We start from the raw sequence: 24,597 nt of genomic DNA, 5'->3' as shown, positions 1-24,597 counted from the left end.
CTGCCTAGAAGAAAAAACAATAGACCCTTTTAACTTCCTTCCTGTTGGACCACACCCTTCCCTCTATACCTACAGAGTTAGGACGTAAAGAGCTGGAAGGAGAGAAGGAGCCGTCTGATTCCATTGCTTTCCATGCTTCCCACCCTGGAGGAATCACTTAAGAATCGAGGATTGAAAGGTAACTGCTCTGAGTATTCGCAAGTCAATTTGAAGTGGTAGACAAAGAAGAGAGGGCCAGAAAGCAGGGGCTGCTCTCCTTGGTTTTTATTAAATCAAGTCAGGGCTGCTAACAGATTGGCATGTGTATTACAGGTGCAGTACTCTATAAAAATTTCATGGTCTCATCATTAGCACAGGGCACTCTCTTGAACAGCCTCTACTTTCTGTTAATAGGCTTACAGAAACTAGGGAGATGGAGGCGCCAGGACAATGGAACCCAGTGACTTAAAATCAAGGCAAAAATCCCTGCTCAGGCCAGCTCTTGCTCATCCATCTCCCAGGACATGCCAGACAAGATGCATAAGACAAGGTGAAACACTTCATGAAAAACCAGGTCACAAACAGGGGAAGGGGGGACCAACTAGCCACCTTCCTCCTGCCTTTACTGAGCTCCAACAATGAGGACTTGTAAATCAGAAGGTGACCTCCCAGTCAAACTTGAAAGAACCTAATACGTGTAGGACCAGCCTGTTTAAACCATTTTCATGCTAGGATTGTCTGCACACATAAACATTCGCTTTTAGGGGGAAGGAGAGGACAAAGTTGAATCCAATTGACCATTTCTAAGACAACTGGCCAGCAGCAATTGGGCAGCCACTAGTTGTGAAACATTTTCCCTCAGGCACAGAGCCCAAGAGTCCCAGCTGGGCACAATGTCGTTAGTACCAGCTGAATAATATTTGGATTGAAGCAGTCACCACTACCCTGTGGAGAAGAGGTGCCATGTTAGATCCGGGCCAAATGACCACTGCCAGCCTCCCTTTGGCATGGCTGAAATGTCCCCTGGAGACTATCACTTTTCTTCAGCATGGAGCAGCATCCAGTGGTCAGCAGGCAGGTGGACACCATGCTTCCCACCTGCCACCAGCTCTTTGCATCCTTGACAGTGACAGAACTGAGTGTCATCCCCCAGGGAGCCTCAGGTGAGTCCAGGAGCTTCTTAGAAAGGCTAGCACATGGCCCATAGTCATCCTTTGGTGACAAATAGGGACTGTCCAATGTCTGCCCTTGAGGAACCAGGAAGCAGGCTCTGGAGCCCCTACAAGCCAGGGAACCAGGATCACTGGGTACGCCAGGGGCTGGCGGCCGGTGGTGTTCACCCAGGGGCCCCCAAGCCCTCCCTCCCTTCTTCTCACCGCTGCCTCATTCTAAACTCTTCAGCAGGAGCGTGGTCCTTCACTCAGACACCGGCAGAATGTTCTGGCTGTGAGAGTCGCCGGTGAGGCCGGAGGAATGGATGGAGCGTCGGTGCAGGAGCCTGTTCAGAATCTCCTTGCAGCTTTTGCGGTATTGGTGTCGCAGTAAGGAGTACACAAAGGGGTCGGACGCGGCCTTGCTGTAGGCCAAGCACTTGGACAGTACCCCCCAGTGGGAGCCGATGGGCACCGTGGAGAAGAGCTCCACCAGCCTGCGGAGAAACAGGGAAGCCGTTACTGAGGACACAGCGAGGCACGGCCTGGGATGGCCATGGACCAGGGCTCCAGTCTGTGCCCCTGTGGACCATCATTTCCCAGCCCAACCCTCAGTTCATCTGAGACTGGCCTCTTTTTTTTTTTTTTTTTTTTTGAGACAGAGTCTCACTCCATCACCAGGCGCCAGGCTGGAGTGCGGTGGCGCGACCTCGGCTCACTGCAGCCTCCGCCTCCTGGGTTCAAGCAATTCTCCTGCCTCAGCCTCCCAAGTAGCTGGGACTACAGGCGTGCACCACCACGCCCAGCTAATTTTTTTTGTATTTTTACTAGAGATGGGGTTTCACCATGTTGACCGGGATGGTCTTGATCTCTTGACCTCGTGATCCTCCCACCTCGGCCTCCCAAAGTGCTGGGATTACAGGAGACTGGCTTCTTAAATAACAATCATAGCAGTTCACACCAATAACGATGATGGCAGTGAACACTTATCAGGCTGTATTTTATTCTACACACTGTGCTAAGCACTTTCCATATGTGATTTTGCTGAGACCTGGGAGATACAGCCAACTGTGTTTTACATGCAAGGAAGCAGATGTCCCAGGAAGTTAAATACTTTGCCCAAGGTCACATGGCCAGTAATTATAAAGGCAGGATTTGAACCCAGGTCTGTCTGACTCTGAAATCCAAGCCGCACTGAGAACCCAGCTAATAGCTGGCTGTCCTGGCTTTGGTGCCAACTCTGCTACTGACTTGTCATGTGGCCCTGGGCACCTCTGTTCATTCCTTTGACCTGTATGTCTTATGTGAAAAACAAAAAGATGGGACAATATCATCTCAATGCTCTTTTAACTAGAAGGGTCTGATCCCACTGTCTGCTTCCAGTCCTGGCTCTGCGTTCCTCAGGAGGTTGCATGGGAGGAAGAGCTGAGAACAATTTTGAAAACGTTTTGCAAAGCTCAAAGTATGTTGTGAACAGGAAAGAATGCTAGCAAGGAAGTCCTCTTCCCTGGGTTGGGATCCTGGTGGTCTTTGACAATGGCCGTGATCAGGGGATCCTAGATGGACCCTCATTCTTTGGGGGAGGGGCAAGGGAAGACCCAGCCTGCGTATCTTAGAGTCTGCTTGGTGCCATCAGACAGCTCCATTCCGTGGTGCTAACACCATGTTGTGAGGTCAGGGAAAGCCTTCTTTCTACCTGACCACCCAAGAGAATTCTACCCTCCACCCAAATCAAGCCATTTATTCTCTCAAGTGTGTCCAGCACCCTTGGCCACATTTGGACATCACCCAGCATTAACATGAAATAGAAAAGACCCACAGAGCTGGGAGAGAGTCTAGAGATCATATATACTGCCCTCTCTTCCACTCTTTATCATATGAAAAAATTGAGGCCCAGAGAGGGAAAGGGGTTCAGACATTACACAGCAAGTCAGTGGCCACGGAAGGTGCAGCACCTGCATCCGCCTCTGACTGGAGGTCTAGAACCTGATTCTACCTGGAGCCCCTGCAGATAGAAGGCAGTGGTGGCTCTCAGCTTGGGGGTCTGCCCAGGTGAGGACCCAGGTACAGAAAGAACTGAGCTTGAGCCGGAACTCAGTGCTGCTATCTTTAGATGGTTATTCTTAGGCCTTCTTTGGGCTGTAGAGCTGGCGAAGAGGAGGAGGAGGAAGCTGGTGGGCTGCGATCCTCCACTGAAATGCCTCTTTCTGGAGCAGACCCTTAAGGAGTCCACTCTGAGGCCCCTCTAGTTGGCATCCCATCTTCCTCACCACTGTCTACCTTTGCCCTCTGACCCTGTGGGGGACTGTGGCTACGTTTCCTCTCATATCCTTGAGAGCCTGAATGGGGAAATGGAGCTGTGAACATTTAGAAAATCTGTACTTTTAAGAAATCTATTTTGAGAAGTGATGAATTCAAAGGGAGAAAAAAATCTGAATTTAGAATTCACACCTAATAATAATAATGAAACAGCTGAATGCCAATACATTGTTGCTATGCAATGCCAAATTGCTTTTCCAAAATGTCTATAGTTTTTCATACATTGCTAAATTCAGGCTTAGCATTTTAGCGCTCCCAAAAGGATTTATGAAAAGAACCAGATATCATCAAACCATCCAGCACAATCGAAATTGTTATTTGCAGCTTCTGTAGATTTCACAGAATAAAATTATTCACAACAATCTAAAATTTCACCATTTAGAGAATTAAGAGGTTAAAATCTATTGCATTTGCTTCTCAGAGATTTCACGGCAAGTTTGAGCTCCCCACCTGGCACAGACATCATGATTCCCAATTGAGTGTCTCCTTTGGGCTAAGCACTTGTGTGTACAATCTCTAACTGTACAGTTATCCAGCAGCATGAGAATCACTATTCCCATTTTACAGGTGAGGAAATTGAGGCTCAGAGAGGTAAGCAGCAAGTTAGGGTCTCCTGCCTGGGAAGACCAGCTCTATCTAACTGCAGTCCAAGTCCTGGCTAGCGGCCACACCAAGATGTGAATCTCAGCACTGCAGACATGACAAAGGAAGCTCTGGGGTCCCTTCCAGCTCCAAGAACCCCTTTTCCATGAGGTCACTGTAAGCTGCCTGGAACTTTTGTCACTTGCCCCTCCTCACAGTGCACAATGACAATTTTTGTGTTGAAAAGCTAATGTCTGGCCTTTGTCAGGACCTCCAAGAAAAGAGGCACTTTGGAGGAATACAGGCCTGGACACTGCTGCCACGTGGTCACTGGCATGGGGTAGCTGGGATGCCCCCTCCAGGCTTGGCTGCGGCTGGCTGGGCCGCTGTCCAGTGGCCCTGTGCAGGTGGCTCCCTGTGCCTGCGGTGGCTGGCTGCTGGCTATGCTCCACACTAGCTCCAACAACTCCCAGCTCCTTTTGTTGATGAGAAGAGCCAAGGGTTTCCGTATTGCCACAACAACTTCTTTGTAATTCCAGATCTGGGCAGGCATCTGGATAAGCACCAGATCCCTTCCAGGTGACCTTTTAGAGAGGGACAATTCAGCCCATGTTTTCCTACCAGATCTAGCTCTGCTCACTCCTTCCTGATGACCTTCCCTCCAGGAAAGAGGCGTTAGAATTTTGACCAGTCCCATGTCACTAGTGGGCAGGGTCACAGTGTGTAAGGGGAGCCTCTCCTCCTCCATGTGGTCAGTTTATTATGCCTTTTCCCCTCCCTCCCCTCGGCAGTCAGAGTTAGTGGATGGTCTCAGGACAGGACGTTGGAGGGAGGCAGCTCATAGAGCAAAAGCCTCTAGTGTAAGGCCCTGTCTCCTGCTTAGTTCTGGCCAACTGCCCTGTAGTGATGGTTATGGGGCTCAGGTGTTGACAGAGGAGGGTTTGGCTTCCTTTTGTCATTGCCCCTGTTATGGGTTGAATTGCGTCTCCCCCCAAAATGCATGTGTTGAAGTCCTAACCCCTAGTGTCAGAATGTGATCTTATTTAGAAATAAGATTGTTTCCTGTACAAATCAGGTTCTAATGGAATAGGGCGGGCCCCCTAATTCAGTACTGTTGGTGTTCTCAAAAAGGCAGAAACTTGGACAGAGAAGCACACAGGGTGAGTGCTGTGTGAACAAGAAGGCAGAGATCAGGGTGAGACACCTGCAAACCAAGAAACCCAAGGAACCCAGCAAACCACCAAGAGCTTGGGGAATGCATGGAGTGAGTTCTTCGCAGCCCTTGGAAGGAACCAAGACCTTGATCTTGGACTTCTGGCTTCGGAAACTGTGGGCGGTCTTTCTGTGTTAGAGTCACTCGGTTTGTGGTACTCTGTTACGGCAGCCCTAGCAAACCAAGACTCCCCCTGAAGAACTGCATGGGGAGCAGAGGTGGCTGTGTGATTGTGTTGTTGTTCTGGGGACCCCTGGCCATAACAGCATCAACCAGCCCACCACACTCCTAGAGCCCGTGAACCCTGGAAATATGACAAAGATGAGCAGCCCCGGGAGCAGGGTGCCGCCCCTCGCCACCCTCTGGAAAGCAGAGCCTGTCCCCACAAACATCGCTCCCTGCCACCTGTGCCGACCTTCCACTGAGCACAAGATGACTTTCCATGTGCTCTCTGGGGTACGAGCCAGAAAAACGTCTGTCTGCCAATAGCCCCCTTTAGGGGGAAATGTTCCTGCTTCTGTGCTCAAAAGGCACACGTGCCTGCCCTGACACAGCTCCCCCAGGAAAATCCCCTGGGGTGAGATCCATACCCTCAGTCATCAGATCAGGTTGGGGGAGGGGACAGAACTAGGGAGGGGGCCCAGACCCCCTTTTCCAAGCATTTCAGAAAATTCTGATGCAGGAGTCCAGCCCCTATGGGAGCCTGGGGTGTGTGGGTTTGGGGAGGATAGAAAGTGCTGCAGGGTGCACAGCCTGTTGATGAAAAGGAAGCAGAACACAGAGATGTGAATTCTTCTGACTTAGGGTGAGACACAGAGCAGATACCCACAGATCTTGCCAGACCTCCAGACCCTGTGTGCCTGCAGCCCTATGTTCCGATAGCTGTCCAGGGAACTCTTCCATGGAGCCATGGCTCCTCTCTCAGTAACAAGCCCCTCTGATGTGGGTCACTGGAACATCTGAACTGGCTGCCACAGTCCAGGGCTGATGGAGATAGGAAGCTGCCCACCCTTGCCCTTCTCACCCATGGGGACTTCATACTTCCACCCAGCAGCCTGGGAAGTCCTGGTCCCGGGAGGGAGAAGGGAAGCATGTCTGCCAGGACTCCAAGGCATTCTCTGAGCCTCTGGAGAAACCAGCGTCCTGACCTTGCTCCACAATGGGAATCCCGAAAGGAAGCAAGTTCCGAGGTGAGAACGGTACAGGTAACCCCTGTGGCTCCTGACCCCAGCACCTCTTGTGGACTGCCAGGGGCTCTGTGTCACCTTAACTGCTTCACAGATATCATCTCAGGACCCCAATATCACTCTTCCTGTGGTACAGAAGATGGAACCAAGGCAGAGAAGTGTCAAAGTGACACAGCCTGAACATGCAGGAACCAGGATTAGAGCCTAGAAGATGGGTGCTGGCAACCACGTGCCTTCCTTGTGCCAGGCTGTCCCACCAGCCTCCTTGACTCGGGTTCCTATTCCTCAGCGAGATCAAGCACTGGTACTTTCAAATCCTGAATTTAAAGCGACAAATTAGCACCCTCTCTTTACACTTTCTATGCCACCATCATCTCTTCTCTCTTCTTCTTTCCCTCTCTCACTCACTCTCACACACACACACAAATGCACATGCGCGCACACACCCACATAAACGCATGTACACACATACATACATACACATGTATACACACACACATACATTATATACCAAATGTAACATGGGCCACAGAACATTCCTTGGAAAACCAGTCCAGTGTTTTCTCAAGACTTCTAAAGAACTTGGCTTAAGTATTTGAAGACCTACATATTTGAAGTAATAAGCTGATGCTTTAAATTTTCATGAGACAGAATGGAGAAGTCATCTTATTAATAGAATATCTATCTTTGGGAATCCCCTGCCTATGAAACCTCTCTTCCATCTACACATTTTCCTTACTTTGAAAAACCACAATAATGGTGCTGTCAGATTTGTAAGTGCCACAAAGCCTGATTCCAATGATTTATGACAACCATAATTATTTGTAAGCATAGATTGCTGCAGAGAGCATAGCCTTGCAAATGCTTCTAGACATGTGGATTTTAATTCAGAAAATATGTAATTTGAGCTTTTGGATGAGAATCTGTTGTGGATCTGCAGACCCTGCTCAAAGACTCTGGGAAGAGTCCTATGTGACCTAGGGCTTTGAGGACACAGAGCCACTGTGACTGTGAATTGGAGGTGTCAGACTTCTATTAAAAGTGAAGGTGCAGCTTTGTAAATATGTTTCCCACTGTGGCCTTACGTGCCCCCATACACATGTGCAGGCGGCCTTTGGCTGGTAGAGTTGGATGTCCTGTCTTTCTGAAATGCCAGCTGCATCCCCCAGTGGCTCTGCCTACCAGTGCTGATGGTCTCTTGGGAACTCCAGCTACACAAACTGCTGCTGTCAGTGAGATTGGGGATGACTCCATGAGAACTCATCATTTTTGCTAAAGAAACTCAAATGCCTGCTTCACTCACAGGAGCTTGAAGGCCATCTGCACTCAGCTCATGGTACTTACATGTGGGCCTATTGGAAGTTGGGCAGAAAGCGTACAGATGTGTGCATCTCTGTGTTTCCAGGGCCCGCCCCAGTCTTTGGAGTTGTGGCATGGCCTAAAGGCCGAATTATAGCCAATTGGCCTGACATTGACCTTTAACTCTTGGCTTGGTCACTCACTACCCATATGTCCTTGAGCAACTCATCTCACCTCTCTGAACTTCTGTGAGACTAGGATTCTAGTATTTACCTTGTTAGAGCTGTCTCAGGTGCAATAAGGTATGCACTGATAGCCCCAGGTGGTTGGCAGGTGCTCACTAAGTGGCAGGTATGGTTATAAAGACTTCATGCTCTCCAATAGAAAGCTTGAGAACCTATAGGAACACTTGAATGATTCTTTTACTTGATTCAAGAATGATGCTTCCCTATCTGAGAAAGTTATCAGGCAAATGTGCATAGATGGGGGACAAACAGAAAGGAAACCCATGCCCAGCCAGTGGGATCTACTCTATCAACTCAAAGGGGTGGCAGGTGTTACAGCAGTACCCTTCTCTCTTCCTCAGTATCCTGGCCTCCCGGCTGCCAGCATTCTCAGCCGCCATCTGACGTCAACCCACACTCTTGAAACGTCTGCATTTATAAGGTACAAGGCGGGTGGAAGTGGCAAAGCCAGCTGTCTAGATACAGCCACTGCAGAGTTGTGGGGAATATTAGTTTCTGTGCTGACAGCCCAATAAAGGGTATAAGTGACACATGAACAACTTGGTCTCAATCATCTCAGAAACTGCAGCATTTCGTTTCTGAGTGGGTCATGCCTCAGTGTGTCTCCCCACATCCCACTGGGAGAAAAGTAGGAACCTCTGCTGGTGGAGCTGGATGTCCTGTCTTACTGAGAAGAGAAGCAGAATGATACATCGTGAGGGGCTGGGCATGGGTGCTGGTTTCAGGCAGACTCACACTAGAACTGAGGCCAAGTCACTTGTTGGAACTGGGCAAGGCTGAACCCTGACTGAGCCTCAGCTTCCTTGTCTTTAAAATGGGAATGTTAGTGCCGGGCATGGTGGCTCATGCCTTCAATCCCAGCACTTTGGGATGCCGAGGCGGGCAGAGGACCTGAGGTCAGGAATTTGAGACCACCCTGGCCAACATGGTGAAACCCTATCTCTACTAAAGATACCCAAATTAGCCGGGTGTGGTGGTGCATGCCTGCAGTCCCAGCTAATCAGGGGGCTGAGGAAGGAGAATTGCTTGAACCTGGGAGGCAGAGGTTGCAGTGAGCTGAGATCGCACCATTGCACTCCAGCCTTGGTAATAAAGTGAGATTCTGTCTCAAAAAACAAAAACAAAAATCCCCAAGAGACTGTTAGCTAGGTGCAGAGGGTCCCTGGACAGCTCTGGTACAGCTTCAGGCACAGAGTGAGGACTTACAGGATTAAAAATAAAGAGACCTTCCTGAATTAGTTAATGAGATAGAGCTTTTCCTTACTTGTCCTTTCTGAATTCCCCAGGATCAGCCTGTCACTGACTCAATGGGTTTTGATTTTTATATCTATGGACAGTGAGGAGGCAGAGAACAATGAGGAGGCGCTGCATGCAAGGGAGACAGCTTTCCGCCCAGGGGCCCTGGAGCTGCCCAGTGGCATCCACAGATGGGCTCAGGCTGTCTGGTTCCCCAAGTCTTTCTAGCTAAACGACCCATGCAATCTCTTCCCTCTCTAAGCCTTGGTGCCCCCATCTGCAGAGTGGAGCTCATATAGCTCACCCAGTCCATCTCTTGGGGGTGGTATAGGGCCCAGGGAATAACATCTGAGCAAACTGCGGAGTGCTGTGGAAGGCACAGCGCCGTCAGATCCAGCTGAACCTGTTGCAGTAATACATTTGTTAGCTCAAATAAGCTCCACCCAAGGGCTGCCTCCTGGTCCCCAACAACACCATCTAGGCCAGGAGCCCCACATCTTAGGGATCTGACCCAGAACAGGGTTCACACCTGCCACATCTTCTGTGTTGACTCTTTGGTACTGGGGCTGCAGCTGAGCTCAATGCCCCTGAGCCACCACCACTGAGCACCTGGCAGGTTAGAGGGACAGAGCTGCAGGGCTGCTGTTCTCAAGAGAGCCTGTATGTGCAGCCAAGGAAGTAACCTCCTCCATTTGGAGCTCCAGAACTGCCCAGGGCCTGCCCCTGGCCATTCCCCAGGCTTCTGCCTGCCCCAGGGCCTCACTCCACCATTACAGCTGCAGTACAGTGGGCTGACGGGGTCCAGGAGCATAACTCACTCAGCAAGCCTCAGGAGATCTGCCTTGGGAGTGGGTAGAGGATCCTGGGGAAGTGGTTTGGGAGCACTCTCTGTATGCCATGCACTTTAATGGCACAGCCACAGACCCACACAAGACAGCAGGGGAGGGCTGGGTCTGCAAAGACTCCCCGGAGGCCTCTGAAAGCCTGAGGAGTGGGCAGAGAGCCTAATGAAGTTGGAAGTCCAGTTCCACTGCCAACTAGATGAGTAGCTCTGGGCCATTATTCAAACGCTCCCTGACCCCAGTCCTCAGTTACACTCCAGCAGTAAAATGGGTTGGGATGCACTAGAGACATGGCTATCAGCACACTGGTCATTAGAATCATCCGAGGTGGTTTAAAGCTACCCATGCCCCCAGCCCACACCAAGGGAGTCTAACTGAACTGGTTCAGTGTGAGGTCCAGACATGGGTTTGGATGTAAAGCTCTCCAGGTGATTCTAATGAAGCCAAGATGGCAAGCCAAAGAAAACCTTCAAGTATGCACGTCTCTCCCGACTTTCCCACTAATCCCAGCCTGGCTTCAGAATTGCTTTCAAAACAGCACTCTGCTAGTCACCAGCAGTGGGCTCAAGTTGGTGTGCATGGTGCAAACAGCTCACCCTTCCGGCATGAGATGATAGCTCAGGGGGTCCTTTGCCTCCAAAACCCATGGCTCTTGGTTCTCCACAAAGACTCATTTTCTACAAGAAGTTAAATTCTCAACTACATTTCAGCAGGTCTGTCTTCAGCTTCTTCTGAGACTGGTCGTGTCTACACTTGGAAATCATCTCGAAAAGAACAGCAGAAGAATCAAAAATTGCACCAGGAAGTGTCAGTGATCCCGATTCCAGCGTGGATGATAAGTCCACACTGTGCTGAATGCTTTGCTGGGATCATCTTGTTTATTCCTTACCATTGGTTGGCTTCTCCTCACAAGCAATGTGTGTTTCTCAACCCTGACTCAGAGAAGATGGAAGAGTTTGCATCAGGCTCCCTGGAGGTGGGTGTGAGACTAATCCTATCCCCTCTGCACCCTGACCAGCCCAGCAGTCCATGTCCTGGCAGGGGAAGTAGAACCCTGATGGGGTCCTGGCCGTGCCCATGCACAGCTGGGGCTCATATGGCCCCTGGTGCAGTGAATATAAATTCACAGAAGCCCATCAGAGGGTGCCGGGTCAGGGGGAAGCTCCTAGCCACCCTAAAGACTAAGCATCTTGTTGGACATTATGTGAGCCATGTGGGGATAGAGGGATTGGCAAGGTCAGGTGCTCCAAGAGGGGTGTGATTCAGGAGGACCCACCAAGAGGCTCTATTTGCCATGCACTCCCTTCCCTGCTGCCTTGTTTCAGGGCCGGGTGTCCCCTCCCTTCAGGCCTCCTGACCCTAAGGAGGAAGACACTGATTTGGCCTCTCAGGAAACATTCCCAGATAAACCCTGACTTTGAGCAGGGTCCAGATAGGGGAGAAAGGTGGAGGAGGAAGTCCCGAGCATCCTCTCACAGTGGCTGGCATGGAGGTCCTGGCCACTGAAGAATGATATGAGCAGCTCGAGGTCTAGGAGGAGTGGGGTGGGGAGCAGGGCTTCGGCACACCTCACGCCCCAGACTTCCCTGACTGCAGGCCAGCAAGGTCCAACAGAGAGAGAAGGCAGGTGCAGGTGTCACCTGAAATGCTCTGCCAGTAAATAGAAACAGGTGCAATTAATTTTAATTACATATTACATTTAACTTCATCATTTCACTATGAATTCTATATAAAATTACCAGTTCTTATTGTCAATGTTTCTGTGGAAAAAGAGGTCTCACTATGTTGCCCCAACTGGTCTTGGACTCCTGGCCTCAAGTAATTCTCCCCACTTGGCCTCCCAAAGCCCTGGGATGACAGGTATCAGCAGCTGAGCCTGCCCAGAAAGGTATTAATTTCCTACATAGAGTATGTAATGCGAAGTCTCAGGACTTGTGCGTTTTTAAACCTATAGCATATCTGTTTGGACAGGTCACGTTTCAAGTGCCTCGTAGCCACCTGTTGCTGGTGGCCTCCTTGCTGGACAGCACAGCTCTAGATCTGGCTCATGCTGTCCCTTCTCCCGGGACAGTCGCCCTGACTAGCCAGGTCCACTTGACAGGTCTTGTCTGTGGAGCCTCAGCCATGAGAGCTCACTCCTGCCTCAGAACCCATGGAGCCTGTGCCTTTCCCACAGCATAGTGCTCCATCTGAGTGAGAGGACTGCAAGGTCAACGTCCCCATCAGAGGGGAGCTCCTGGGGTCGCACCAACCCTTGCTTCTGCATCAGGGATTCTTTTATGCTCCAAAGAAAAGTTGCTCTAGAGACATGCTGAACTGGAATGTGGGTATGTGTGCTGATTTTAGGAATTTTTCTTAGGATGGCTCCTTCACACACATGAGAAGGCCAAGGGAGGAGCAGACGGGGTGAGGGCAGTGGGATCCGGGGAGGGGGGCACTTTGCCAGAGACATGTTTTGTACTCATGAGGTTTCCTGGGCATAGTTTCTCTCCTGGGTAGGTTGCTGCTCATCTCCGTGGAGGATGAACTGTTCTGTGAATATTTTTTAAAACCCAAGATGCATCAAATCCATTTGGAGGGAGCATATTAAGTTGTAATCTATCAACCATTTTACTGAAACATGACTTCCTGAGCACCGCTAGAGAGAACCTAGCTGTAATTTTTTTTTAAAAAAAGGAAAATTTTGTTGGGAAATGAAATTAAGCCAGAGAAAAGTCCAATAGCTTGAAATTGGAGTCATGTCACCTATCCTCTGAAGGCTCAAGTTCACCTCATTAGCCCACTGCTGCCTGTCTTCCGGTACCTAAGAGGAGGGGCTCTGTGTGGCCTCCCTGTCTGATGCGCCACCCCTCACTGCATCAAAGCCTTTCTTGTTGCAGCAGCCAGTCCTGGGCAGGGACACTGTGGGTGGTGCTGTAAGTGCCAGAGGGAAGGACAGTGAAGACCACAGGTGCCATCTGCCAGGGCTGTGCCACATGTTCCCAGGGTCCCTGTTCTTACAGCCTCACAACGATGTACTCCCTTCTGGAGATCCAGAGAGGCCACATCACTGGCCCAAAGTCACACAGCAGGATGGGGGGGAGCTGGGGCTTGGGCTCCAGGGAAGTGCACTCCAGAGTCATGATGCTAAGTCTTCTGCCACACCTCCCTTGGGAGCAATCTATTCTCCTCTATCACCATGCCCAGGCTTTGTGTCTTGTGGAAAACCCTGAATGACGTAAGCTCTGGCTTCCTGGCCGGATGTGGTGGGTCGAGACTAGTGGTTCTCAACCAGAGGTGATTCTGATCCCCAGGGAGCATTTGGCGATGTCTGAAGACATTTTTGGTTATCAAAACTTGGAGGGACCTGGAAGGGTAACCCTTCCTCACAGGGAGTTCTACTGGCATCCAGCGGGCAGATGCCAGGGATGCTACTGAACACCTCATGCCCAGGACAGCCCCTGGCATCAAAGAATTATCTGGCACAATGTCAGTGATGCTGAGGTCTAGTGGACAATTTTAGAAAGAAGAGCCAATAGTTCTGCTCTGGTCAGACCCATCCAGAGACCTGCAGCCAGGTGTTGGTCCCACATTCAAAGCAAGACACAGCTAACTAGATCTTCCCTAGAGAAAGCAGCATGCCACAGAAGTCAGGGGAAGGCACCCCAGAGGTGTCTATCTGGGGAAAAGAAGAGGGGAGCTGGTCTCCAGGAAGTCAGGCTCAGTGACTGCAATCCACAGGGGCTCTTGGGAGTGGAGGATGGCATTCTGGATGACAGAAAGAAGAGCCAGGAGCAGAGGCAGTGACCAGAGCAAATCACGCTTCAGCTCAGTGTAAGGACAAATGGCAAATGGGAGGAAACAGGGTGAACTGTCCACAGGGCCCCCTCACTGGCGCATGCAAGATACTGCTGAGCGATGGTTAGGCAGGGGTGCCCCTCCTGGTTCCTGCAGATGAGGAAACTGGCCACTGGGATCTGTTCTTTTTCTGGGTCTCTCCCTCTCTCTCTCTCTCTCTCTCTCTCTCTCTCTCTCTCTCACACACACACACACACACACACACACACACACAGAGAGAGAGAGAGAGAGAGAGAGAGAGAGAGAGAGAGAGAGAGAAAACCCTGCACAGATTATCCTTCCCAGATTCAATGAAAGCTTCCACAACCACCTTCTAATAACCATCAAAGTTCCCATCTTATTGTCAACTTCTCAACTAGTTAAGCCCCTTTAGATGCAAAGTTGTGGAGTTTTTCTTTTCCCTCCAATGCACAAAACTGATTGGGTAATATGTATTTTTCTTCTTTCTGGCTAACACATGTGGGGAGTGTTCCAGCTAGAGCAAGCTGGCTTGAGGGATGCACAGCCCCAGGTTGGTGTATTGCAACCTTGGCTGGCTCAAGAATCTGGAGATCTGGGAGAGAACACAACAAGCCTCACAGTGCCTGGCCTAACAGTGGAAGAGCCCCTGAGCTACAAACAGGTATGCCCACCTGGCTTGACACAGAGCATGCTACCTACTCTCTGTGTAGGTGGTAGGAGACCTTGCTGTTGACCTGAATGTTCAGGCTGGGGAAGCCTGGGGGTTGGGCTGTCTTGCATTCAGTGGGCAGTGAAGCAGGATGTGGGGAGCTGGGGTTTGGGGAAGAGGATGCTTTCCTCTGTCTTCTCTCACCTTCTCCTTCTCTTTAGGGCTTCCTGGGGGTTGGGAGCCTGGGATAAAGGGTTATAATTACATGATTTAGAAATCGAGTGGGAGAGAGTCTTTCACACCCTTTGGGTTCTGAGTCTAATCCAAAAGAATTCGAGGATGGAGAGGAAAAGCATGCAGCCTCCTGTTCACTAAATCCAGCAAGTTCATTCTTGCCCCCCTACAACTCACCCTGCAGAAGAACATGTGGCCAAGAGAGGCTGCCACTGCTAAAGGCCACTGGGCCCTACCTTGCTCTTCAAAGTCCCACCACACACCTGCCGGTCAGGCTCACCTGGTGATCACGTAGGGCGCGAAGCACACAAGGAAGGTCCCTATGAAGGTGCTGATCTTCTTAGTGGCTCGCTGCCGCCTCCGCTTCTGCTCCTCCAGACAGCGTTCCCGCACACTGCACGTGAGAGACGAGAAAAGGTGACCTATGGGACGCCCTTGCTATGCCCTTGAGGCACTATTTAGAAACACAGGCAGTGGTCTCTAGTGTGAGAACTTGACTATGGAGTCAGAAAGAGCCAGGGTCAAGTCTTGGCTGTAGCTATTGACCCGCAGTATGACATTGCTAAGCCTCAAGGTCCTCATGTGTAAAATAATAATATATGTCATATGTTTTAGTGTATTATACGTAATGTAATAAAATACTACAAGAGGCTATTTTGAGAATTAAATGCATAAAGCAGAGATGCATGAAATGCATTCCATGTGTGAAGTACACAAAGCTACCGGCGGTGCCCAAGTCAGTACAAATAAACGTTAAACGTTAAACGTGACCTCTTATTGCTCATATCATTCACTGATCATCTGCTGTGTGCTGGCTCCAGAGTGCCCCACTCTCTAAGTAGTATCTCAAATTCCTGTCTTTACCACAATCAATCCTGGCAGGTGTGTTTTACCTGCAAGGCAAGTTTTTACCTGCCCTGCTTTACAATAAAAACCATGAGCTCAGCCGGGCACAGTGGCTCACATCTATAATCCTAGCACTTTGGGAGGCCGAGGCTGGTAGATCATCTGAGGTGAGGAGTTCAAAACCAGCCTGGCCAACATGGTGAAACCTCATCATTACTAAAAATACAAAAATTAGCCGGGCATGGTAGTGGGCTCCCGTAATTCCATCTACTTGGGAGGCCGAGACAGGAGAATCACTTGAACCCTGGAGGCGTAGGTTGCAGTGAGTCAAGACTGCATCATTGCACTCCAGCCTGAGCAAGAAGAGTGAAACTCTGTCTCACAACAAACAAACCAAAAGAAAAAAAAAAAGCAAAGAAAAGAAAACTATAGGCTCTGTGAGGCCAAATGATTTGCTTAACTGGTAAGTGGAGGCAGGACTTGAACCTGCATGGATGACTCAAAGCTGGTCTTTTTCATCTGGGACAGCCTAGACTCCATGCACAGTGTGGCACGAGGCTTCCTTTCCTCTATGTCTTCAACCCTGCTTCTTCCATCCAAAGCCTCATCCCTGCCTGGAGCCACAGACACCACATGATGGGGTCATTGAAGGAAGAGTCACTTGGTTTCTCCTGGGACCAAGCTTGAAGAGACTAAGAGACTCCCAAGTTCCCATGGAATCAGGGACACAGCTTTGAGGATGGAATCAAGAGCCACCCACGCCTCTAACTGTGACTGTGTTTCTGCTCTACTCTGCTGTGGGACCTTTCCAGAGGATCAAAAATGAACAGGAGACTCTGTGACTGTGTTTCTGCTCCACTCTGCTGTGGGACCTTTCCAGAGGATCAAAAATGATCAAGAAGACTGTGGACACAGTTGCCCAGGAAGTGAAGATGCAGCACCAGGCATGGGCTACAGTGGCCTGGCTCCAAAAACAGGCCAGTCTATTGAAAGAATGCAAGCAGTGGTGAGAATATTCATGAGCTAGGTTCATGTACATCACTGATGCCAGGGAAGACTTCCCTGCCTGCCAGGAGACTCATGAGCCAGGTTCATGTACATCGCTGAGGCCAGGGCAGCCTTCCCTGCCTGCCAGGAGACTCATGATTTTGATACTTAATCAAAGCTCCTCTTAACTAGATTTCCTATCACAGATGGACAAGTCCATATTAGTTTAGACTGAAGCCTCCTAAAATTCTTCCAAGATTTTTCCCCCTGACTTCTGCATTTCCAGGAAGTTAAAGAGTTGAGAACTGGAGTTGGGCTTGGTACAAAGAGATTTCATCCTGGCTGAAGATGTATTACTCATGATTAATATTACTAATTAATTTCTAGAAAGTAATATTAATAACAATCCACATTTCTTGAGTCTATAATATGTGCCATGCTAGATACTGTGATGGGGATTATTCATTTATTTAAAACTCACAACATCTATGTGAGTGAGGGACTGATATCATTGTGGTCCCCATTTTTCAGATGAGAAGATATAACTCACAGAGAAGTGGAGGGCCCAAGGTCACACAGCTGGAAAACGGTGGTGGTAGCAAGACCAATTTGTCCCATTTTATCTGGGACTGTTCCTGAACAGTTTGCAGGAGACTATCCAAGTTTTAAAAGGGAATGGCTCAGATCTGAGAATCCCTCCTCTATCTTGGGCACACCAGGATGGTTGGTCACTCTAGGTGACAGCAGGACCTGAACCCAGACTTTCGGACTCTGGGGGCATGTGCACCACCTCCAAAACCACACAGCTCCTCCCACTGAGAAGCTGTCTTCCTGCACTGTGCATTTGACAGAGACAGCTGTAACCAGAGGCTGTGCCGAAGGTGCAACAAGAGTGAGCCAGGAGTCAGGAGACCTGAGGTGGAGACCTGACGCTTGTGCTGGCTCTGTGACTGTCTCTGGGCCCCCAGGGACCTGGTGGACATGGTTTCCTAACCTTAATGGCACCGGACCTGCCATGGAGCACTAAGGGTGCCTGTACAGTGGATGCTGTGCTGGGGTTCACATCCACATGGGCCTGGTCATGCCTCTGCTTTGGGACAGACCAGCAAGACACCACACCACACACCCCAGATCGCAGATGGGGAAACTGAGGCTCAAAAGAGAGAGGGATTTGTCCACCCAGAGAGTGCAGTGCAGGTGGGGCTAGCACCCACTCCTTGACTCCTAGTCTGGTGTTCCTAGTTGGGAGCCACGTCACTCCTTTCCTGAACTCTTTCCAAAGAAAAGGATGAATCCATTTCCCCTGCCTGAGGCTCTCCTGCTTTCCAGGTGAGAACAGGGAGGTGGCAAGAAGTGAGCAAGACAGGGCAGTCCCCAAGCTCCGAGGGAAGCAGCACAGCCCTCTTGCTTATTATTACGATTATTATTTAAGCACTGTATGAGAACAGTTTAACCGCTCCCAGAACACCACTTTGCGCTTGCTGCCTTTTTCCCCCCACCATAGCTTTGCAAAACTGAGCTCTTAGAAATCTTGCAGGCTTGTGCGCTGTAATTTTGCTTATTTTCAGATGAGAACACAGGACTGGGAAGTTTCCAACATGCCCAAGGTTACACTGTGCGTTCAGGACAGAGCCAGCCCTCTTCCCAGGTCTCCTGAGTGAGTTCTGGGGGTGGCTCCATGATTCTGCCTGCCATTCACTGAGTGGCGGGCATACTCAAACATCCCCTGGCCTGGTGATGATACCCAGAGTCCTTAGACCTGCAGGCAGAATCTGTGGTGCAGAGGGTGTGAGACTCAAAGTTCTCATGATGCAACCTGGCTAGGTATGTTCGGCCAGAGTGAGAGCATGTGTGGCAGGGAAGGTGGGGGGAAGGTCCTGAGGCTGTGACATGACAAAGGGCTTCCTCAAGACAAAAGGAGACAGACTCTCTAGCATTGTGACAAGTGGGGTTGAAGAGATATTCCCCAGTGGCTCCAGTCACAGGGCAGAGGGGATGGTACATTCAAGAATATCTGAGAAGTCAATCAATGAGGTGATCTCAGCTAACACCTTCCAGCCCTGCTCTCTGCAATAGGCCTAGGTCCTGAAGCATCCCTCGACAACTGGAGTCCAGCCAGATCCCATGCTCTGAGTACTTAGGGAGTGACTCAGATTGGTTTTTCTGGGTTTTAAGGCAAGGGAACAAGCTGACCGATGGAGGGCAAGAGCCCTGTGTTCCGAGTCAGGACACTGGCATAAGCAGTCTGGCCCTCAATACAATACAGTCCCTTAGCCCCACAATACAATAAAGAGTTCATGGGGCTAAGGGGATGTGCCTACCCACAGCCACCACCTTCCATTCCAAACCAAGCTCTAAATGCCTAAAACACGGAATTCTTTGCCCAAACGCCCTCATCCTGCCTGCAAGATGTGTGTGGGCACCTCCCCTGGTCCCACCCTCCTGAGGGTAGACCGTACCACCTGTGTGCTCAGCTAGATGCCTGAGGGGTGGTGTTTGTGAGCAACACATGTGCATGGAGCATGGGTGTGCAACCTGCAATGTGCTCCTTGTGCAAGGGAGGCCCCTCATGGTGCTGGGTAGAGCCAGGATGAAGGGCAAGGCAGGTGGGCCAGCTCGGCTCTCCCATTGTGTATGAGGCTGACCCCCAAGGAGCCTGAGAATTCTAAATATGAACCCAGACTTGCAGGTCATTATAAAGGTATATTCACCAAGGTAGGAGGGCAGAACACATTTCATTTAACAGTTTGTAAGATTAATGTAGAACTTCTAAATCTCTTTCTATATATACAGTTGGTGAGCCCCATTTGCACTATTGCTCCCTCTATAAATCTTAGGGGCAGACCTGGGTGTGAGTCTTAGCTTGAGACACTTTTTTTTTTTTTCCTGAGATGGAGTCTTGCTCTGTCGCCCAAGCTGGAGTGCAGTGGCGTGATTTCGGCTCACTGCAAGCTCCGCCAGCTTGAGACACTTTCTAGATCTGTTGAATTAGCTGAATGCTTCTCTTTTCTTCAAAAATTGGGTCTCCCATTTTCTCATCTGTAAAGTCAAGGGCACAGTGCAGTTCCTGTCTACTGAGCCACAATTCTGACAATCTCCAGAGTCAGTCACTCAGCCAACATGTGCAGACATTGCTCACAGGACAAGGAGGACATGCTGGGGGACCCAGCAGAGCCTCAGGGAGCCTCAGAGGAAGCTCCAGCTAGTCTCGGCACTGCTTCCCTTTTGAGATCTCGTCATCAATGTTCTGCTTCTGTTAATCACTAAGCCAAGCCGGTGAGTGGGGAAAGAGCAAGGTCCCTGCAACCACAGCCTGGGGCCCACCTGCTCTGCCATGCCTGGCAGCACCAGAAGAGGGGCTCCCTATAACTCTGCTGGGGAAAAGCAAAGTCCCTGCAACCATGCCCTGGGCCCACCTGCTCTGCCGTGCCTGGCAGCACCAGGAGAGGGGCTCCCTATAACTAGTCCCCAGCTGTGGTTTGGGAGAACTGAATGCTGCTCTTGCAGGTGGAGGACCAGGTGTCTAACAAATATTAGAAACTCCTAACTGCTTCAGAAATGTAACTCAAGAAATCGCCACAGAAAGGCAGGAGTGGGGGATGCCACCAAGGGTCCCAGATTGAATTTAGAAGAGAGGGTCCCAGGTGTTTTGGAGGTGGTTGAAGCAAAGGGGTGAGGACTGCTACTTATCATGCTAAACATCCTGTAGGCAGAGCAGACACCACCAGGGAGCTTCCTGACAAAGACAAATGCCACCCTGGGTCCTCAAACGGGTACCTTGTAATTAAGTCCCAGGAAGCCATCAGTGTGGAGGCTGACAAAACTTCCAGTGAGCAAAGGCTCCAGCTGCTACCCTGGCTGTCCAGGGGGAGAAGCTGTCTCCTGCTGCCCAAGACCAGCACTCCCAGGTCCTACAGGTTCCCAGCACAGAATGGCCCTGGGAGACTTAGTGGCCGAGACTGGTGGCACCTGGGGCAGCCCCTGAGCTAGCTCTGCACCTGCTCATTTGTAGGGAGGAAGAGTTTGGTGCTGCCAAGATAGAAGCTGGTGGACTGGCTGTCAGGGTCTCTTGTGGACTGGCTGTCCCCTCCTGTCCCTCCCACACACCTGGTGGGGACCAATGCCCCAGAGAAGGACAAATTTGTGTTCACTGAAGGGGCAGCGCTATCATGTCTGCCACAATTCCATGACCTCAGGGAGCATTAGTCAAGGGGGCCTGTTGGCACTGGGCCGGGCCCCAGAAGCCTTTCCTCTCTGCAACAAGACTGGGCCTGGAGGATCCTGGGGTGCTGGAAGCAGGGGCTCCTCAAAGCAGCCTGGGGCTAAGAAGAGATCAAGGTCCTCCCAGGGAAGTGGAGGGGAGACCGAAAGCGAGCAGAGTAACTGCCTCCACTCCTGAGACCCCAGGACTCTCTCTGCAGTGTCTGGACTGGTATCAGCCAGAAGGATTTGCCGGAGTGGAGCTGGCCTTACACCACGAATAGGCTGAGCAGGAACCACAGCCCCTCCTCTTCTGGAAGTTGGAGGAAGAGTGGGAATGCAGTTTGTACTGCTCTAAATAAGAACTGGTTCCACTCCCAGCTCAACCCTCCTCCGATGTTAGACTCATGGTGAGAGGGACCCCTCTAGGAATCTTTAGTTCTGGGAGTCAAATGACATTGCCCTACATCTTCTAAGAGCAGTCCCAGTGCAAGCACTAAGGATACACCCTCTAAGGAAGAGCGTCTCAGCCCTGAGTCACGGAAAGGGGAATAGCTCTGCAATTGTGGCTGCAGATATTTCCTTGAAGGACACTGAACCATGCAGAGACACGTGCTGTGAGAGCTAGCGTATATCTTTGTGGCAGAATGCACGCATGCCATGCCTGTCACCTGTGTGTGCATGGCCAGCTGTGTGGTATGTATGCAGTTTATGTGTGAACACATGAGACTGTGTGTGGAGCTCCCACATGTACATGTCCTGGTATCTATGTGCTCTCAGTCACTGACATGTACATTTTGTTCCTGAATCTGTGGGGATTCTGTGGTTGGAAGATTCATCCAGTGTGCAGTCAGGAATGGCTGTGCTCCGGGGAAAATGAACACGTGCACACTTGCCCTTCAATGTGCTGGCCCAGTGAAGGTCAAGGACTGCTTCTCACTGCTTTCGAGTAGGAAATATGCAGAATGCTCAGCCTGAAACCTCCCGTCTTTCCCTCAACCCTGCTGTGGAACATATACACCAGAGGATGGAGCCTCCTCTGCCCCAAGGCTCCCCTGGGTTCTCTCACACAGAAGGCCCTCACTGGCCCTGTCAGAGCCCTCTGCCTGCCTCACCTGCCATCTGGACCCCAGCACCCCCTTATCTGGGGTCCCAGAGACAGGGGGAGCCTGCCTTTCCCTGGGACAACAGGATGTAAAACAGCAGAGTCCAGACACTGCCAGATGTTTCCCTCCTCGATTTCCTATTCTCCCGGGGAAAGCTGAGGTGAGCTCAGGACAGCGCAGCTAAGAGTTCCCTCCTTTTCTCCCTGACAGGCTCCTGCGGATGGCAGGGGTTTGCAGAGGGTACCCATGCTTGCCGGGCTCCATCTGCCCTCCTGAGAACAGAAGCCAGCATGAGGACGCAGATGGGGGCAGGTTCAGCCCCAGCAGCCTTGGGGCGACACTCCTTCTGCAGGAGCCTCTAGGCACCAAGTCCGGGAGACACTGGATGGTGCTCTCCGGGGAGGGCAGGAAGAGCCCCCCGCCCCACCCCTCAGAGCCCACCTCAGGGAGGATGCAGCCCGAGTACTTCGGAATTCACACACACATGGTCAGAGACAGAGGCAGCGCCACACACCCGAGAAAAGACTAAGAGAAGCGACACACCTGGGTTTGGAGAGCTCTTAAGGAGCTCCCTGAGCATCAAGGCTGCCTTCTCAGGGCCAGATTCAAACACTTGGGAGGTCTTTAACAGGGAACAAAGACCACAGACTTCCCATGTGCCATTTAAAGTGAAAGCTACAAACACAGAAAATGAGCATGAAGAAGCTCTACAGAGTTCTGACTGTGATTTCTACCCTGATGCTTCACAAAACTATGTATAGATGGGCTCAGCCACATATTTTGTGGCCCTGGTTTGCTGTTACCCTAAGTACCTACTTAAGCTCCACAGCCTGGGCCGCTCCCCACCCTCATGTTCCCAGAAGACATAGAGGCTTGGTGGAAAAGAGCCCGTGGAGCTGGGGACCTCCCACTCCCGCCGAGATCCCACGCGGCTGTTCCCAGAGCCCTCGAGGGGCTCGGCTCACCTGGGGTGCAGGTCCACAAGCAGCACGAGCGTCTGCATGGTGATCACGTCGATGCGCTTGCAGTGGAAGCGGGCCACCTTGAGCACCTTGAGGTACGTGCAGCAGAGCACAACGAAGGAGAGCAGGAAGCTGAGAGCGTGGAAGGCGCCCGTGAAGACGGCGAAGCGCAGGCGCTCGTCAGGCCGCCGGCTGCACAGCGTGCACGAGGCATACAGCTGATGGAAGCCGAGCCACGACAGGGCGAGCGCGGCGGCGGGGAAGGTGAGCGCGTGCAGCCACGTGTAGGCCACCATGAGCGCCGCGTCGCGGAGGCGCATCTTGGCTCGGTAGCTCAGCGGAAAGACCACGGCCACCCAGCGGTCGATGCTGAGCGCGGCCATGCTGAGCATGGAGTTGGCCGCCAGGAAGGTGTCGAGGAACGCGGCCAGGCGGCACAGGCGGTCGCCCGCAGGCTGCCGCTGCGCCACGACGCCGGCCAGCGTGAGCGGCATGTTGACCACGGTGCACAGCAGGTTCCCGCACGTGAGGTTCAGGGTGAAGAGCGCCGGCGCCTGGCGGCGGATGTCCGCGCTGTGCAGCAGGCAGAGCAGCACCAGCGCGTTGGACAGCAGCGAGACGCCCATCGTGCCCACCAGCAGCCCCGCCAGGCCCGCGTCCCACGAGTTCATGGTGCGCGCCCCAGCCGGCGCTCAGGGCCCGCAACCCGGCGCCGCCATGGCGCGGCCCGCGGTCGTCTCAGCCCCTAGGCGCCGCCGCCGCCCGGCGACCCCCGGCCCTCGCCGCCATGGCTCCCCGGAGGGCGCGCGGCCACTCCGGAGCCTCGGGCCGCCTCCCGAGCAGACGTCTGGGCGCGCGGCCACCCCGGAGCCCCGCGCCGCCTCCCGGACAGAGACCTGGCGCGAGGCAGTGAGCCCCGGCCCCCCGCAGCACCTCTGGGGCCAGCGCAGGAGTGCGCCACCGAACCTGAAGCCTTTAGCGCCCGGGATCCTGGGTTGCAGGCACCTGCGTCCCCGCTCCGCCTCTGCCTCTGCTTCCTCCTGCTCTCACCCCATCCCCGCGAGCTGTGTCTCCGCTCCGCTCCGCGCACCCTCCCGCTCTCTTGCTTTCTCTCGCTCGCGCTCTCTCTGTTCTCCCCTCCACCTCTCTACCTCTCCCCGCGCCCCACCCCCCGCGCTGTTCTCTCCGTCTGTCTCTCCCACCCCCAATTTTCTCCTCCCCTCTTGTTCTTCCCCCTCCTTTTCTCTCTGTCTCTGGAATCTGGCTGCTTCTATCAAAGAAATTCCCACTGGTGCACACGCAGACACACTCACACTTACGGGCTCAGAGGGAACCAGCCCTAAAGGCTCCGGTGCAGGGTGATTGGCTCTCTGTGGCTCCCTTCCCCCCTCAGCCCCATCCCCCAGTGTGTGTCAAAGACAGGCTGAGTCAAGGAAATCTCTCTGAGAAAAGGAAAGGATGCCTGGACACCTTCACGCCCCAGTGCCACCTGTCCCCGCCTGCATGTCATTCTGCCAGACCTTGGCGTGAGAGTCCCAGCCTGCCTGTCCCAAGAACAGCTGCTACGTGCCTGGGGTTGCCCCATGCACAGTGCCTTCTTTCCCTCACCCAACAGCCGGAGCTTCAGTGGCATCCTAAGCCTGCTGTAGGGACCCCAAGGCTCTCTGTTACATCCCTTGGGTATATCTCCAGCTGGGAGAGGCCTTTATCTGACCCCGACTGCTCCCAGCTGGGCAGGCCAGGCTGTCCACAATCAGCCCTG

At 52.0% G+C, this 24,597-nt stretch overlaps 1 protein-coding gene across 1 annotated transcript; it reads right to left on the bottom strand.

The window, feature by feature from the left end:
• Positions 1-247: 247 nt before the first annotated feature.
• GPR26 (G protein-coupled receptor 26) lies at positions 248-24,004 on the bottom strand. Its single transcript, XM_032281932.1, has 3 exons — positions 22,839-24,004; positions 15,015-15,128; positions 248-1,627 (listed from the first exon to the last, which is right to left on the bottom strand). Exons 1-3 carry the CDS (start codon positions 23,504-23,506, stop codon positions 1,396-1,398), a joined length of 1,014 nt encoding a protein of 337 aa, XP_032137823.1. The 5' UTR covers positions 23,507-24,004; the 3' UTR covers positions 248-1,395.
• Between the last annotated feature and the right edge of the window lie 593 nt (positions 24,005-24,597).

This window comes from Sapajus apella, unplaced genomic scaffold (genome assembly GCF_009761245.1).
Source record: "Sapajus apella isolate SASKATOON/1434 unplaced genomic scaffold, GSC_monkey_1.0 scaffold13, whole genome shotgun sequence".
Classification (NCBI taxonomy): Eukaryota; Metazoa; Chordata; class Mammalia; order Primates; family Cebidae; genus Sapajus; species Sapajus apella.
Note: the sequence above shows the minus strand (reverse complement) of the source record. Positions and strands in the feature narration are given on the sequence as shown.